Genomic DNA, 17,946 nt, shown 5'->3' on the forward strand with positions numbered 1-17,946 from the left:
CTCACCACCTTGGTAAGACAGCCTCCAACATCTACCCTAAATCCAGTGACTTCTACCTTCCCTAGCCCTCTTAATGAGTCTACTGCAATAAACTGTTTCCCTGATTTCATTCTTACTTTCACATGCCAACACTAGAGCCATTGCTTTAAAACATAAATCATGTCATCATATTCCTTTGCCTTCAACTTGCTCATGGCTTCCCATCACACACAAAACAGAATGAAACCCCCTAAGTCTGGTTTCTCAGGAAGCCTTACATGGCCTGAACCTCTTCAGCTTCATCTTACTCTACTCTCCCTTGATCTTTAAGGCTCAACTAAACTTTCTTTATTTCCTCAAACAAAACATGTCACACAGGTTCTTGCTTTAGGGGCTCTTCCCAGCCATTCCACTGCCAGGGCGGGGGCGCCTCAGTCTTTTGGCAAAGCTGGGGCTCCCTCTTGTTACGGAGATCACACTGTTCTTGCCAGCTTCTCTGGGAGGCCTCCCTGATAGCCCAGCTTAAAGGAGTGAGCCAATCCTCATGCCCTACTTTGTTCTCACATAGCATTTATCACAGGCTGCTGTGTCTCCTGTTTATTAGCTATCCCCTGAAAAGAATGTGGGGTCCTTGAGAAGAGAGCTCTTGTTCTCCCACTGCCACACATCCCTGTGTTCCCAGCTCCTAAGAGAGAGACGAGCAAACAATGGTGGGTCAACACCGATGTGAAGGGGAAGTCTTCAATTTCAAGACTTTCCAAGTTCTCTTTTCACATAGGACCATTATATATACTTTAGGGATAGGATATTTATGCCTTAATTAGCACATTCTGAATTAGTTTCCCCTAAATATACCTGACATTTATCTGCCATTTTCTACCTACTTGCATAGTTTTATGGGATCTGTCTGTAATTTACCAAAACGGGACTGACATTTTTGCTATTGAGAGGGACTGAAGATTCATTTGCAAAATTAAAGATTTTGCTGTGGCCTTGCTCTCCGGTAATAAATTTCAGCACACCCTACTTCTTCAGCTTAAGAGAGGAGTACCATTATTTATTATTCTCATTTTGAAAGGTGGACAATGACACCCAGAAGAGGGTAGGGAGGTAACTCGCGGATGGAAACACAGAAAGTCATGGAACCACCACTGGAAGTCAGCGCCTCTGACCAGGTGCTATTCTTCTAGGAAGCACCCCGTGCCCCCGGTAGGTGCACGGGAGATACTAACCATCTCATCATCTCTCTCTTCTCCATCCTCCTTGGAGTCGGCCTTCAGAGATAATTTCGGTTTCTTCTTCCGACTACACTTAGGATCTTCTTCCTCATTGTCTTCTCCTATGTCCCTTTCTTCCTTCTGATCTCTGTTGTGTTTATAAACCCAAAATAGTGACAGGAAACAATACCTATCAAACATCTACATGTTGATTATCATGCAATTAAAAAAAAAAAATCATCCTCCAAAGGAAAAATATTAACCACCAGGAGAAGTATGTAGGCATCAGAACATCACAGCTAAGTAACACCTGAAACCACTGGCATTCATAACAGCCCAAGGCAGAAAATGGAAATTAGCTTATATATTAATTTCAAAAGGGGATCAGCGCCGTCTGTGAAACAGGCTCTAACAAGTTTAAAATGATTTGTCTTTCACATCTGCCATCCACACTAATAAAAGAAACAATTATTTAGAGATGTTTTAGTCTTCAGGGCAATTTTAATGCAAAGATCTAGTAATTATTAAGAAGGACAAGTGCAACTGAAAAAAGGCCAAGTATAACTTTGTAAAATAAAACTTGGCCAACAAAAACAGACAATTCCCACTACGCTGGTGAAAATACATGGGAAATACCACAAAAATATATAAGGGTCAAGACACTTCTTTGTGGTACACAGTTATACGAAAAAACACCCTGGTGATTAGTTGAACTTTATCAGACAGTCCCCAAATGGCCAGGACACATAGCACTGTCAGCCACAGCGGACACCCCTGTCTTCTCATCATCAGTCTGCCCCAAGATCTCCAGTTGGGAAACTTGTTACACAACTGTCCAAGGCCATCTTCATTCAGCTGGTCCCCTGTTTGTGGTGGCTTTGTTTCGCCGGTGGAGTCTTAGCGGAGTTACCTAAGAGCCCCTCAAATACAAACAAAACTGCTTTTCCATAAACATCGGTATCATCAAAATGTATGCAGCCCAGAGAAATTCAAATATGCTTAGCAGGGGCCTGTGATATAATTGAAAGGCTAAAGAGGCAGAGGTTGTACATGCAGATATGACTTAAGCAGGACAGCCCAGATCAGACACGATGGAAGTAAGGGGGTCAGCATCCACATGTCTCTAAAGGCAAAGTCTCTGGGAGAATAAAGGGCATGAGTGGGTGACCAATGTCAGACAGCCTCTGTATTCCCAAGTACCATGACCTTGGACTCTAAAACCCATTGTATAGATGGAACAGGGCAAAAACCTACTTGTCTTTGATATGCCGGGCACAATTCTGGCTGCAATAGTTTCCTCCAGAAAGACACTCATCTACATTGCCATACTGACAACAGTTCTCACAGAATTGAAGCCCTTCTACTTTCACTGGATCCTTCAACCTGAAAGGCATCCCAGTCTTCTCTGAAAAGACTAGAAGATGAAAAGGAGAAAACAAAAAAACCAAAAAACCAATTAGAGCCATGACAGAAAATATTCCAAAATACATTTAAACTTTTTCTTTTAATAATTTTGTTAGCCACACAATACAAGAATAATGTTTGTTGAATGAATGAATGACCAAGTGCTTGGGAGAGAAAAGAGAACAGGCTTAGGAGGAATCATTCAAATCACTTACACAACGAAAAAATATTTTGCAGAAAAGATAAAAGTTTATCTATGGCGTTTTCTGCAGAGTTCAAAATAAGATAAAGAAATTTTCATTACTAAATTCAGAGGATGAAACTGTCAATCTACAGAATCCTATTTTATGGATGTATCTGACATAATTTAAAAAGGCTTATCTATGTTCTATACCTTTTGATGAGTGGTTTTATGCTACTAAATTGGCTAAATCACCATCTATGTGACTTTTCATGTAAAAGAGCTCCTAAATCATAATGACCCAAATCATTTAGGAACTCTGCCTGAATTTGTTAGGCTAATCATTCATTCAGCAAACATGTATTAGGCACCAATTTACACTAGACACTGATAATGACAGTACAGACCTTGCCCAAGATAGCTCACAGTCCAGAAGAGAAGACAGGCAAGAAAACCAATATTTATAATAAAATGTGATAACATGCACTTAAAGCATGAACAAGTTCCAGAAGTAGTACAGAGGAAGAAGTGATTCAGTTGGCCTGGGGTGAGGTCAGGGAAGGATTGTCTGGAATAAAGCCTCAACTCGATTTTGAAAGCCAAGAGGCATTTACCAACTGGACAAAGAGAGAAATGGCATCCCAGCCAGAAGAAAGAGCATGCGCAGAGGCAAGGAGGACGATACCACATGACGTGTTGGGAGAATGACATGGAATTCAGTGCTGCTGGCACTACCAGGACACTGTGTACAGACAGAACAGAACAGAGAGCAAAGAGGCACAGCAAGCAGGTGGGTGGTGCCACCCGGATCTCTGTATGGTCCGCTACAGAGACAATAAGAAATCAGCGAAGTGAAGAAATCAGATAAGCGATCTACAAAAGTTCCCCTGACTTCATGGTGTGGGACCAATCAGGTGAAATTAGCAGCAGAGTGGTTCTCTAGGTGGAGTCTGCGACAGTTCAGGTGAGAGCTGAGAAGGGCCTACACTGAGGCAGGGGCAGTGGTCATTAGTAGAAAAAGCCAGATCTGAGATGTATTTAGGAAATAAAAACCAAGAGGATTGAGGAACAGGCCGTGGGACTGGGGGGAGAACAAATTCAGGATGACTCCTAGATTTCTTGCTTGTCCACTGGGTGGATGGTGCCACCACCAACTGAAATACGGGTTACAGAGGAAAGAGTAGGTCTGGGGGAAGGGGAGAAGGAAATAGAAAATGAATCGCATTTCAGACATGTGGAGTTTGAGGTACCTGTGGGACATCCAGGTGGAGATGTCCAGTAGGCAGGTGGAAATACGGGCCTGGTGCTCGGGGGAGAGGTCGGGGCTGGAGATACAGATTTAGGAGTCATCAGCATATAGGTGTTAGTTACAACCATCGGATAGATGAGAAAAAGGTGGCAGGCTTTTGGCTAAATCACCTGGGTAGGCTATTACAACACTGGATTTACTTGATAATTGCCAATTAACCTTGCCAATTAACAGATCTGGCATTAGGAAAGAAGACAGTTTATAGTTATTTTAAAATATAAAAGTTGGTTCTGTATGAGTTTTGTTATAGAAATTTATCTAAGAACATGTGCCATGAAAATCATCCAGGATTTTCAAAGTTCCAGCCTATTTTATAAAACCTAGATATTCTTATTTTTAAACTCTCAACAGAAAGGGCCCTGCAGATGACCCATTCGTACCTTCTTGAGCAGTTGGTACCATCCAAGTTGTGGTAGCTGTTGCTTTTTTCACGTTTTCCATCTCACTCTCATCTGTGATAACTTCCAGGGCTCCAAACTCGTTCACCCGAAACTAGGGACAACATGGTAGAAAGAGGCAACATTTACAAAAGCACTCAAAATGGTAATCGTTCCGTGGCTGACACATATAGTCTTGAAGCAAACTGATTATGCTTTAAAAGTTCATTTCAGGGGACGCCTGGGTGGCTCAGTTGGTTAAGCAGCTGCCTTCGGCTCGGGTCGTGATCCCAGCGTCCTGGGATCGAGTCCCACATCGGGCTCCTTGCTCAGCGGGGAGCCTGCTTCTCCCTCTGCCTCTGCCTGCCATTCTGTCTGCCTGTGCTTGCTCTCCCCCACCTTCTCTCTGATAAATAAATAAAAAATCTTAAAAAAAAAAAATTTCATTTCAGCAAATATATCTAGGTGAGCCCTCTGCTAATATTAAGTCCTTTGCGTTTTACTAATCTAAGAACTCGGGGACGGAAAAACAGAACAAAGCAGCAAGGTACTTCTTCCGGTAAAATTACCCACCACCCCTGCACTGTGCTGGTAGAACTGCATGCTCTCTCCACGTGCTCTAGCATTTCAAACACCAGTTCTTGATAGGGCTTTTATTTTTTTCCCTCTCTTCTTATTTCGTATCACTACTTACTTAGTAATCAAAATTAGTAAAAGAAGAATTACTGTTTTCCCAGGAATCAACTTGTCTCACCCAATTCACCCAGGCCAAGAGAAAGAAATCTTTCTTCCAGAAATAATGACCTACACTCGCAACTCCTTATATTTCCGAGATGTAGATGAAGAAGACAAGTGTGAGCCACGTGAGCCCCAGCTCTATACTTCTTTCTTTCACTGCTTTTTGGAATTCTCCATCCTATTCACCTGGAGTCCTCTAAAACAACCGGTAAAGTCTATGAGATGCAAACAGATCTACTAGCTACAGATCAATGCTATCAAAATTACAGGCATTTTGATTTCATGGACATTTTGACTTCAAATATTGCAAATTTCCTCTCATCTCATGGCAAGCTTCAAACCAAGTATGTTTCTGCAATAGCCAAGTTGTACTGTGCATGGGTTGAAGGCTTAACCACCATCTCTGTGCAGCGACACCACCACTATCCTCTTTGAAACAACTAGGTTTTCTCTCCTATTCGTGAAGTTCAAATTTTCCATAGTCCTCTGCTTTTCCATAAAATAAAATGACCTCAAGGATCCACTAATTTTTTAAAATTTAAAAAAAAATTTTTTTAAAGATTTTATTTATTTGAGAGAGAAGGAGTGAGAGAGAGCATGAGAGAGGAGAAGGCCAGAGGGAGAAGCAAACTCACCAAGGAGCTAGGAGCCTGATGTGGGACTTGATCCCGGAAGTCAGGGATCATGAACTGAGCTGAAGGCAGTCGCTCAACCAACTGAGCCACCCAGGCGCCTGGATCCACTAATTTTGACAGCTGACGAAAAACTGGAAAGCTGACCATTCAAATCATAAACTTTTAGCTTAAAGTTTTTAGATGTTTCACAGAAATATCTGTGAGCATGCCAATATGTAGTAGTGAAACTTAAGATCGCCATTCCACAATCTAAAACATCTATTTAGTCAACATGCCAACAGAACAATTCATTTAATCATTCAAACTACAAGTCAGAAAAGGCTGAGGCAAAAATTACTATTCCTTCCACCAGGAAAACACAGCGTCTTAAAAAATTTTATGCATGTACTCTATCATGATTAAAAGGTTTTTAGACTGACAAAGCTGAAATTGTTAAGGGAAGTGAAACTGTTATTTCAGATACAAGTTCCCAGGTAACAGGTGTTTACTATACCTGGTGTGCTCACCTAAAAATGTCAGTGTAGAAAGTGGCAAAAAGGTAACAGAGGAAAAGAGCTAAAAATAACTTTACTTTTTGGAAAACAAAAAATTTTTAAATGATCTACTCTGGAAAGGGACTATTTCAAAATAAAGCTGACAGTACCATCTACTGGGCAAGAGTAGAAAAAACAAGCCATAATGATTACTAATTAATGATATGAAAGAATGAGACAGAAAATCAATTCTGCATGAATGTTTAACAAAACCAGAGGCATGAACTTTGTCATTCAGTTCAGGTAAGTAGTTTTACTTTTATTATAGGTTGATGTTAATTTATACCTGTTTGAAAACTACAGAATGTGAGAAATGGCACCATTGGCATTACACAGTCTCCTGTGGTAGAAGCTTCCAGCCTGCTGCTAAGCTGCAAGGCTGCCTCTCCAACGCTAGAAAGAGAACATCACTGAGTTGAATCTTTGAAGTGCAGAGTTATGACACCCGGAGTTGAGCTTTAGGCTCAACTACTCTCCAAGTTAAAAAGTAATAGTTCCACAATACAACAATTAATCCCAGTTATCTTTTCCTTCTAATACTTATTGCCAGTAGATGACCTATAGCCGAAGTATAGAGGAAAGATGCCACGACACTGAGGGACACAATGAACTCCTGGAAGCCAGGGAGCCATAGCTGGCCTTTTGCATGAAAATACATGCACAATTATGTCATAGTTCTGGGAATCAGGTTCATAAGTTTCATCATATCCTCAAAGGTATTCTACAACCCTGAAAAAGTAAAGAACATCTACCTAGCCAAATTTACTTTATGTCAAAAATTAACCTCTAAGCGTTTTCAAAGTACCCTATCATACGCAAAAAAAAAACCCCAGAGGGGTTAATTTTTTTTTTTTTTCTGGCTTCTCAGTTTGGATGCACTGTCTTTCACAATGTTCCTATTGTAGAAAATGCTGGATAACAGATGCTGGTAGGTGCTCCCGACATTGCTGGAGTTCCACACATGGAATTCCAGAAAGACTGACACATTCCCCAACATTCCTTTACCCCAATAAACCACCAGGTTCTGAAGTGGGTAATGCTTTTATGAATGGTTTTAGAGCCATGGAAACTTGAACTAATCCCTCTTACTTCTTTTTTCAAAGTTATTAGTTCTTTTCATCCAGACATCTAAAAAGCAGCATTAAAATTTATCATATGGCTCCATTCCATAATCAAGAACATCAAAATCATAAACTTTACAAAAGAAATTTATTAAGCACATCAAACACCTCAGCTGACATTGTAATTTGTTCTTTTGGTGGATACATCTAGGTCAGTCAGAAAACAATTATGCCTGAAATATATAAAGGTTTGTTTGTTTGACTTGGCTTGAACTACCTTTAACTGATTCAATTCTCTTCTTTCTTTTTGCTTGTAGAGGCAAAGGATCCTTTGCTGATTTTTGCCCGTCTTTAATAGCAGATCATTAAAAGATGCTGCTGAAGTTACTATTTTTGTTTTATTACTTTCCATGCTGACATGTGAATTCTACTTACCAATCTGCTTTAAGAGCAAAGATTCTGGTAACTACATGTTTTTGTACATTAATCACAACAAGGCAAAACTGCACACGATGAGTGCAGTGAATTTTCCAGTTGGGTTTCTGCATGGCTGCTGCAGGGTCTTGCTCTCAGTTAAGTGGCAACTATTCTTACTAGATAAGATGCTATCGCTCTCAGGAGTGTATCTGCATTCTACTAAAGGATTCCAAATGGCTAAATCCTCATGACCCAGAGGAATAATTCTCTGTGGATAAATTTCAGACACCAATTAGAAGTTCAGAGAGAGAAACTGCTTAGGGACAAGGAGCCCTACCATGCACCTCCCCCCTACCACTTACTGCCCTGCCTGTTCTTACAGCTGGCCTTGAGAAATTCATCTACAAATACTAATCTGCCATTTTACAGAAAAATTAGGCAATGGCACAGTTTCTAAAGCTTGTTTAAGCAAAAATGTCTTATGGATGACTACAGTATTTCCAAGAGGGTCTATAGACACTCGGCCTTTCTCCTGTAACACTAATACTTTCTTAGGCTGGTCCTTCCTCTGAATGCCCTTCTCTTTCTCGCCTGCCATCCCTGCACACAGCAGTCTTCACGTAAATGCCTACCTATTTTCAGACACCTGAAGCCCACGTGACCACTACTTCCCAAAGCCTTCTCGATCCTTCTAGCTAAAATAATACCACCTCTAAATTGCTCTAACATTTTCCCTGTATCTCTTTTGTTATGAAAACATCTCCTCCCTTTAGACTGTAGCATAGCAGTGTTAAGAGAATCAATTTCAGTTATCAGAAAAGTCCAGCTTTAGACATAGTTCTGCCAAAATCTTGACCTTGGGCAAATGCTTTAACCATTCTGGGCCTCCGTTTTCCCATCTGTAATCTGACAACAGTGCCAGGAAATACCTCAAAGGGATTAAATAAAAAGATGCAGACAAAGTGCTCATCAGAGAGTAGGTTCTCTATTCTTTCCACTCCTGCACGCAAATGAAAAGTCTCTGCACTGTTTTATATAAAGGTTGGTTAATTCAGGACGAAGAGGGGCAAGGGGACCCAGCAACAGGAAACAGTATACAGACCAAGATTTGAAGCCTTCAACTAGTTAGTTGGCCTGGAAGGGAAACAAGATGGCACAGAAGAGTGAAATGAGAAGCAGCTGGAAGAAAGAAGGGGCCAGATCACCAAAAACTTCTGAGATAAACTTTGCCATGAAAGACAGGAAACTGCTAAAGGATTTTAAGCAGAAGAGTGACATAACTTGATTGGCCAGCAACATTTTACAGAGAAACATTCTTTCGAAATGGCAATAAACTGAAACATATAAAAACCTCTTCCCATGATAAGAAACTGACTTCTGTGTATTGGCTGACTGTATGGACTACATTAATTTGAGCAGGCTGTCTTAGGAGAGCCTTGTTTATGAGGAAACCCACATGGCTATACCCATGAAAAAAACAGAAGCTTCAGTAATGTAAGATAGACAAGGCACGGTGTCAGAGAGTAAATCTCATGCTTTATTCAAAGTTCTTTTTAATACATCTTATTTTTGTGAAAAATCAATTTCTCAATCAGGTCTCTTAAGTGACTCAGATATTAATATCAGGAACAAGTGATTAAGAAACCCTAAGTAACATAATCAACTGGCTTGTCCTTTAATCTCTTCAAGTAAAAATGGTTATAAAGTAGAAAAACAATTTTTTATTATTTTTTTTTTTTAGAAGTTGGGTTTCAAACTGTCTACAGTATATATAGTGAGTTGGATACATGGCAATTACCCAGGTAATTAGATGAGCCTAAAAGTCAAATAAAATAAACCAGATTATAATACCCACTAAGTGGCTTAATTACCTGATTACCTTAATAAAAGTAATAGGCTAATTCCTAAAATCCATTGCTCAGAAAACCTTCAGGCAATTTAAATTTCTGAGGGAAGGAAACTTCTCAGGGATAGAAAGTTTAAAATCTAACTGAACAAAAGGTATAAATTTCATCATCTACTGACACCAAAATAATGCAACAAAAATGTACAAGGAAAATATAAGAATAAAGCGATAAAAAAAAGGCAGCTTACATATCACAAAGCCAGAAAAGATAAAATTTGTTAAATGTTTTCCATGTTACTTTTTTCAATCCTTATAACCACCTTGTGACATAGATCCTATTTCCTCATTTTTTGGATAAAGATTCTGAAACGTAGGAAATTTAAGTAACTTGACAAAGCTCATGTAGCTACTATGAGGCTGACATTATGAGCGTCTGGAACAGTTTTTCCTTCTCACAAATTTCAGCACTCGATTCCCATCATATCTAATCCAGATGAACATTTGGAGAATGTTAAAGCAGATAAAATCCTTAGTATTCATTTAATTCCTTATTTCACCAAAAAGGAAACCAGCCCAAAGAGACTAACTGACTTGTTCAAGGCCATACAGAACTAAAACTAAAACGGTATCTCCTTTCCAGACTTCACTGAACCTCACTGCAGTTATTTTGTTAAGCTAAACTCAGATATGTTGGCACACTGCAGTTAATTCAACCTAACCCAACTAAAATCTAAGTACTTTTCCAATGACAGACTATTCAAATCTCACCACTGAGGATGAATTAGAGTGGACTTGGCTGAGATACTTGTCAAGTAGAAACTAAAAGGTACTGGATTCCAGGAAGCCACTATGAGGGGGCAGGAAAGTCTATTCAAGATAGACCAGAACACCGAGCACTACAGAGGAAAGCCAAGCGACAGCCAGTTAGGGTGCTCAGAAGTTCAAACACCTGAGTGACCACGTACAAACACAAAGTCTAAAAGGCCACAGACAGGTTCAAGGTCCCAGAGATAGGACTAGAGCAAAAACACATTAAAAATGAGAGCTGGGAGTGACTAGCCTCCCTGATGAGCTTGCATAACTATGTTTCGCAGGGCAGCAGAGGTGGTCCTGCTATGGGTTTAGGGAGACTTGAGGCAAAGGGCAAGGTGAGCACACAGGAAAGGAACAGGCTGAAGCGTCACTCTCTGAAGACAGTTCCCATCTATATAAAAAGCAACTTGGTTTACAGCACGGACAAGCTTTTGAACAAGTGATTATATAAATAAAAACCCATATTTACAGTATAAATAATTTAAGGGAGGAGAATAGCCCTGTCTATTAAATATTTTAACATTATCCAGTTTTAAAAAGAGAAAACTAGGGCACAGGGAATGTGGTTATTCATTTAAAGTTACAAAGTTCATGACTACAAAACACAGGAAGCTAGGTCCTCAAAGCCTACCATTTCCATATTTATTGTCCATCATGATGAAGTCAAACCTGGGATGAACCTCTGGAAGCTACAATCCAACTTCTGCAAAATAAGCAATAAGCACGTATTGCCAAAACATTCCCATCTACCACCACAACTGAAACGACTTCTCCCAAGTCGTCAGCATTTCAAATTGTCTTGGAAGATTTACTGTAGACATCTCAGCATCACATGGAACATAGAGCATTTTGCTTAATGCTTTTAATTCTTGTTTCACATGTGTAGTCAAGTTTATTTTAATAAATACACACAGATGCACACACAGATAGCCGTATCTAATAAAGCCAGCTTACCTTTAAGTCACTTCCTGGTAATGTGCCTACTCCATCTTTCCAGTCCATAACACTGAATACATCAAACTCTTGACCACTTGCGCTAGAGGCAGATTCAGTCATGATTTATTTTTGAAACTGGAAGGGGGAAAAAGGCATGTCATAAATATTCTACATACAAATCAGTTTTTATTTTAGTGGTCATTGCCTTGGTTTCCAAACATAATTTTCTTGATCACAAATCCCATACCCATAGAGCTAGAAAAAAATGCTTCAAAAATATCACTTTTTTCCTAGTGCAATCTCTGGTAAATTATAGAAGAAAAAATATTACTAAAATTTATAAATTAAAAAGTGTCAATTTTTCTATTCTTAAAAAGGAATTCTGTTTCACAGCATATTCACCTAAAATAAAAAATCATGATACATATAAATAGAATTTCTTGCCCACGAACTAGTTTTTTTGTTGTTGTTGCTTTAAGATATTGAAAAGAGAGTGGGTATAAAGGATAGAATCAATATTAAATGTTAATAAATAAAATGAAGCCATTTAGATAAAAAACAAGAAAATTCCAATCCATTAAGACGGTCATCTACACCAGTCAATTAAGTTTGCTGTATCAATTCAATGAATTTGCAGTGTAACTGATTCTTTCAGTAAATTGATTAATTTAATTCAGTTGAGATGTCTGCCAATTTGATGTTCTGGAAAATAGGGAAGCAATCTTTAAATACAGAGCAAACACTAATAATAGGGCTTTGTTAAGATAACCAAGTCAGCTAGCTAACTGTGATAATGCTTTCAATTTGCATTTTTTAAAATTTATAAAAGTTTTCTATAATCATATTGTTAGTGGTCACATTGATATTGTTATTCCAGGACTGCTGTGTATGTGGTATGAGATTAAAAATGTAAGTAATTATGTTGGTGTCATTGATATGCAATGAAAGATGGTTAAGTCCTAAATTTGAATGGAATTATCAGTATATATTCATAACACACTTTAATATTTTAAAAATATGTATATTTTCTAGCTTTGTCTGACAAAATCTAGAAACCACCACCAACCAAGAGTATGGAACAGCCAAGTGCTTAGACTGTGGTGTCTAAATACCATTTCTCTTAGGTCTTCCCAGTGAAGGGGCTGATTTCTGCTAAGTGGCAAATATGCAAGACAAGTCTGGAACTGGTCAACAAAAAGCAAGGAAGCTATCAAAGACAACAGAGGTCATATCAAAAGAACTCGGAAGCCAACTTGAAGAGGCTCCTGCTGGACAAACTAAGGATAAGATTCCTATAATGAACTGAAACACATCAAATGAGTTTAAATCCATGAGTTCATACTGATATTCAAAATCAACCGGGGCGCCTGGGTGGCTCAGTGGGTTAAGCCGCTGCCTTCGGCTCAGGTCATGATCTCAGGGTCCTGGGATCGAGTCCCGCATCGGGCTCTCTGCTCAGCAGGGAGCCTGCTTCCTCCTCTCTCTCTCTGCCTGCCTCTCAGTGTACTTGTAATTTCTCTCTGTCAAATAAATAAATAAAATCTTTAAAAAAAAAAAAAGAAAAAAGAAAAGAAAATCAACCAACTGGGCACCTGGGTGGCTCAGTTGGTTAAGCCACTGCCTTCAGCTCAGGCCATGATCCCAGAGTCCTGGGATCTAGTCTCGCATCAGGCTCCCTGCTCCATGGAGAGTCTGCTCCCTCTGACCTTCTCCCCTCTCATGCTCTCTCTCAAATAAATAAATTAATTAATTAAAAAAAAAAGAAATCAATCAACCAACCAAGAACACCTCCTTGATCACCTTTTGAGACTACAAGGGAACCAACTCATCATCTGGAAAAAGAAACAAGGATTTATCCTGCCTACATTGCATGAGACCCATGCAAACTGTATCTCAGGGTAACCAAATCATTGGTGAGAGGAAGTTTCAGTTTAGAAAGAGTTCTGCTAATAAAGAAGGAATAACAGAACTGAAACATTTACCATTTTCATTACCATTGAAAAATGAATGGCTTTGGCAATGGCCAGCGATGACCGCTAAGAATACAAACCCAATACCATCTATCAAGACATCTTGCCAAGAAAAAAAACAAAATCAAACCTAATCTGATCAAGTCTATTTACAGGAAATACCAGAGACAAAGAGACATGTTAAATCACACCATGAAAATACATAGGGAGTAAACTTCAGACTGTCAGAAACTCTTGGGGCAACAATTCTCCCAAGTGTAGTCCACAGACCCTGGGAGGCTGAGACACTTTCTAAAGGCCCAAGAAATCAAAAGTACTTTCATAAAAATACTAACACATTATTTGGTTTCTTCACAATGTCAGCATATGATATCTGCATTGATGGTACACAAGCAACAGTGGGTAGACAGTTGGGGTGCAAAGTGGCAGGAGTAGTCATTGCCTCCTTTACCACTGTGTACTTATAGGAAACAAACACCGGTTTCACTAGAGATCATCCTTGATGAAGTAAAATGACAACTTTCATTAAATCTTGATATTTAAAAACACATCTTTTTAACATTCTGTGGGATAAAATGGGAAGCACACATCAAGCCCTTGGGTGTGTCAAAGCACCAAGGAAAAGCACCTGTGAACTGTTTGAGATGCAAGCTGAACAAGCTGCTTTTCCATGGAAGGCCATTTATTTAACAAACTATGTTCATTTGGGTTTGGATATCTGGCAAATATTTTGTCAAAAATAAATGAAGTGAGCCTGTCAACCTCACAGGAAACACTGACAGCATTTGTTGCTGAAGATACAATTTGAGCATTCCAGGGAAGACCATGATTTTGGAAAACGTGTACCCTCCACCATGGGCTTGACAAGCTTCCTAAGAGCTAAATACTTTTATAAGGAGATGGGTGGTGATATTCATGAACAGGATTTTTAAAATATTTTATATTTGACATATGTCAACATCTGGGAGATTTGCATAATTCAGTGAAACAGTATTTTCCCAATAACCGTGCTTGATGTCACAAAATTATGCATGGAAAGGATCCATTCAAGTGCAAGACAGACCAATGGATTTTAATGTAACACAGTGTGAAAAGTTCATTGTTGGGGTTTTGAATTGCCTACTACTGCAACCTACCTTTAAGAAACTACCACTTGTCAACTTTTGGTGTAGTATCACAGAAGAATGTCCACTGTTAAACGAAAAAACTTAAAGTACTCCTTTCCCTTTCCAACCCCACATCTGTGTGAAGCAGATTTTCTTCATACGCTTCAACAAAAACAACATATTGTAACAGACTGAATGCTGGAGCCGATATGAAGATCCGGCTATCTCTTATTAAGCCAGACATTAAAGAGACTTTCAAAATGTAACAGAGTGCCACTTCTCTCATTTTCCATGATGGAAACTATGATTAGGTTTCATTAAAACTGTGCAGACATATATTAACATAATGGGTTTGCTATTGTTATTTTTAAGTAAATAGTTTAAATTATGTATTTTAATTCTGAATACAGGAAATATTAGTAGATATAACCCATACAAACAATAGCTCTTTGGAGTTTTTAATCATTCTCAAGAGTGTCAGAGAGATTGGAGAGCCACTGCTGTATAGGATTAAAAACTTGGCTTTCTGCCACACAGACACATACACATGCACAAGGCCAGGAGTAAAAAAATACATGGAAGAGGAAATCTGAAACTTAGATTAAGAGATTTAAGAAACATATTAATAAATCACAATACCATCATTCACAGATCTTGTTTGGACCCTGATTTAAACCATTTCTTAAAGAAGATGGCAAAAATTAGACAGGAAGGAAAACATGAATACCACCTAGCTATCTGATGATGTACAAAAATGTTTATTTTTCGGGAGGGATGATGATGGCATATACTTTCAAAAGGGGACTTCATCCTTGTCAACTGAAACTGACAGATGGAACGATTAAGATAGGAATTTGCTACAAATTAGTCAAGAGGGTGAAGTGGTGAAATAAACAGGCAACGTGCTAGTAATTCTCAAGAAATCTTAAGGGCCCACAGCAGTTTATTATACTACATCTTTCATTTAGAAGTGCTTGAAAAATTCTATTTTATATTCTATTTAAATTCTATTCTATAAAAGAAATATATTTTAAATGCAATCTCTTTAGATACATAATACACATTTATTTTTAGTCAATAGAAAAAACCTGTGTTTCTTTGAATTATAGTTAGCTTTTGCTGAAGTTTATTGGATCCCTGTATATTTTCTTCCTTTGTCCCCTTTAAATGAGCCAATTTCAAGTGTTACATATTATCTACTTCTGATCATTTCAAAATTTATACAGTCTGAATTTGAAGAAGTACTAGATTTCACTATCATTAGACTTCACCCTTAAGACAGGAACTAAGATGTGAAGGCCTGAAGAAGATTAATCTAAGAAACAGAGAAGACATTAAGTGAATTAAGACCTGTGCTTAAGCACTCGGTGACTCCTACCTCACTAAACAGGGATCAGCAACAAAATCCACTTCCCCGTGAAGTGTTAGAGGAGTGGCAACTTTGTCTTGATAGACAGTAGAATTACAGAATTTTTCCCCCTGGTGGATAAACTGGGTAACACCCGAGTGATCCATAGAAAAGGACTGTTTTCCTGCTCTTTCTCTAACTACAGTTATCACCAGGTACTACAATTACACCAGTCAGACATACTATATATACTTTAAAATTTATTATTTCAATCTCAACCTCTTCCAGAAATGGAGTCAAAGCAGCAATTTACATATATTATTTCATTTATTTCTTGCTCACAAAAAGATCGATTCTAAAATTCCTCCGGTCTACACTGAAGAAAGTGAGTTGTAGAGCTCAGGAATTTACCCAAAACCATATCTGGTGGCATGGTCAATATCTGAAACCAGGTCTAATTCCAACCATGGCCTTTTTTTCTCAACCACTGTCTTGTCTTTGTCTCAGAGTCTTATGCCTCTAAGAATCTGGCTAAACCTACTTTTCCCTAAGTTACTCCTTTAGACATGACAAATCCAGAAACAAATTTACTAGGGCTAAAGTTCTTGATTTATGTACATCAGTGCAATGTGTATCCTTTTAATAAATATCAAATACATGCTTATTAATAACGAAGTGTCATTAAGACATATATACAAGAGAAATAGAATTTCGGTCTTTTTCCACTTAAAAATCATAAATGCATAAAATTCACAATGACAAAAATCCTGTGACTAGGAGAAGGAATAGAAAGTAGGAGAAATCTAAAAGTTAGCACTGTACAAAACCTGAAGTAAATGCTCATGACACATTTTTGGAAATACTTAGAATTTGCTTTTGTTCCACAAAACATCAGTAATGTTTCACACTGTACTCTACCTATAAGCACATAAAATTTACAAAAATTTCTATTCATTGTTTCACTTTAAGGTTTGTGAACACTGTGTATAAAATATGATAGCATAAAAATATTTACCATGTGTTCTTTCCCCTTATCTGATTTTGAAGCCAAGTAGCTACTCGCTGAATGGCTAGGACATTGTCTATCATCTCGTCATCAGACAGAACAGCCATCAACCAATATTATTTTAACAGAAGCTCCTTCTTCATGACACCCTAAGTCTTCCTCCCTTGTTTTCTTTCTCTGGAAGGCATACTTGCATATATACAAAGTCCTTTCATTTCAATCAGTTGGGGTCCTAAGAATGAAGCAGCTTGTTTGTTTTAAGAACTTAAAATGCTTTGTTTTATGTTTTCTTTAACTATCACCTGGTGCTATTCCACAACTCCATGTGTAACCTTTATTCCACGGACCATAAAAAGCAAGTAGGTAGTAGAGTTCCTCACAAGGCAAGTCACAAACAGCGTTTCTCATTCTGCAGAAAATCTCATCCCTAATCTCTTCTTAATGATGCTGAGATTTCCTAAAGAAGCATCTCCAAAGTGCACCATGATGGGTCCTCTGCACTATCAGTCAAGATCCACGATTTTCCTCTAAACCTCTTCTAAATCCTAAGAGTCTCCCAGCCACTGCGGATGTCAAAAAAGACCACTGTGGGGTTCACATATACAGCAAATACACCACTGCAGCTTTTGATCTTTTGATTCCTACTAACTTCCCTATCATGACTAGAAATGGCTAAAATCAAGCATTCTGATGTCCAAGGTGCTTCTACCAATGCCCACTGTTAGGAACCGATGACTTTACTGAAGGCAGAGGCCATTACTATTGACACCAATTTAAACGTGTTAGACTCCCCAAGTCCCTCTTTGGTGCAACAGTTCACTTTAGATTTTACTCATTTTTATGACAATCTTGTTGCCCTAAGCCTCCAACAAAAGGGCTGGAGGACAGATTAAATGACATGCAACACTGTCCTCAGAACTACCTTCTGTATCTCTCTCCTGCACCATTCCTTGCCTCTAAACCAAAGCTTTGCAACTTATCTTTCCCTTGGGACATTGTATCTAATGGATGAATGTGCTCAGTCTCTCACGTGAATAAATCCCTGGAAGCCTCAACCTACCATACACCAC

The 17,946-nt window shown here is 38.6% G+C and overlaps 1 protein-coding gene across 9 annotated transcripts in view; it reads right to left on the minus strand.

Annotated features, from left to right (window-relative positions):
• The window catches only part of L3MBTL3 (L3MBTL histone methyl-lysine binding protein 3), a 112,431-nt gene that overhangs the window by 77,820 nt on the left and 16,665 nt on the right, over positions 1–17,946 (minus strand). For 7 of the 9 annotated variants that reach the window (XM_082731197.1, XM_082731200.1, XM_082731201.1 and 4 more), the window contains exons 3-7: positions 11,465–11,581; positions 4,471–4,582; positions 4,032–4,106; positions 2,451–2,610; positions 1,212–1,344 (exon numbers count right to left, since the gene is read on the minus strand). In XM_082731197.1, the coding sequence (XP_082587323.1) occupies positions 1,212–1,344; positions 2,451–2,610; positions 4,032–4,106; positions 4,471–4,582; positions 11,465–11,566 (582 nt within the window). In that variant the 5' untranslated portion in view covers positions 11,567–11,581. Of the gene's footprint in view, positions 1–1,211; positions 1,345–2,450; positions 2,611–4,031; positions 4,107–4,470; positions 4,583–11,464; positions 12,814–13,027; positions 14,824–15,808; positions 17,465–17,946 lie in introns of those variants that run through there. The other 2 variants (XM_082731204.1, XM_082731205.1) reach the window with 2 other exon arrangements.

This window comes from Mustela nivalis (genome assembly GCF_964662115.1).
Source record: "Mustela nivalis genome assembly, chromosome: 5".
NCBI lineage: Eukaryota > Metazoa > Chordata > Mammalia > Carnivora > Mustelidae > Mustela > Mustela nivalis.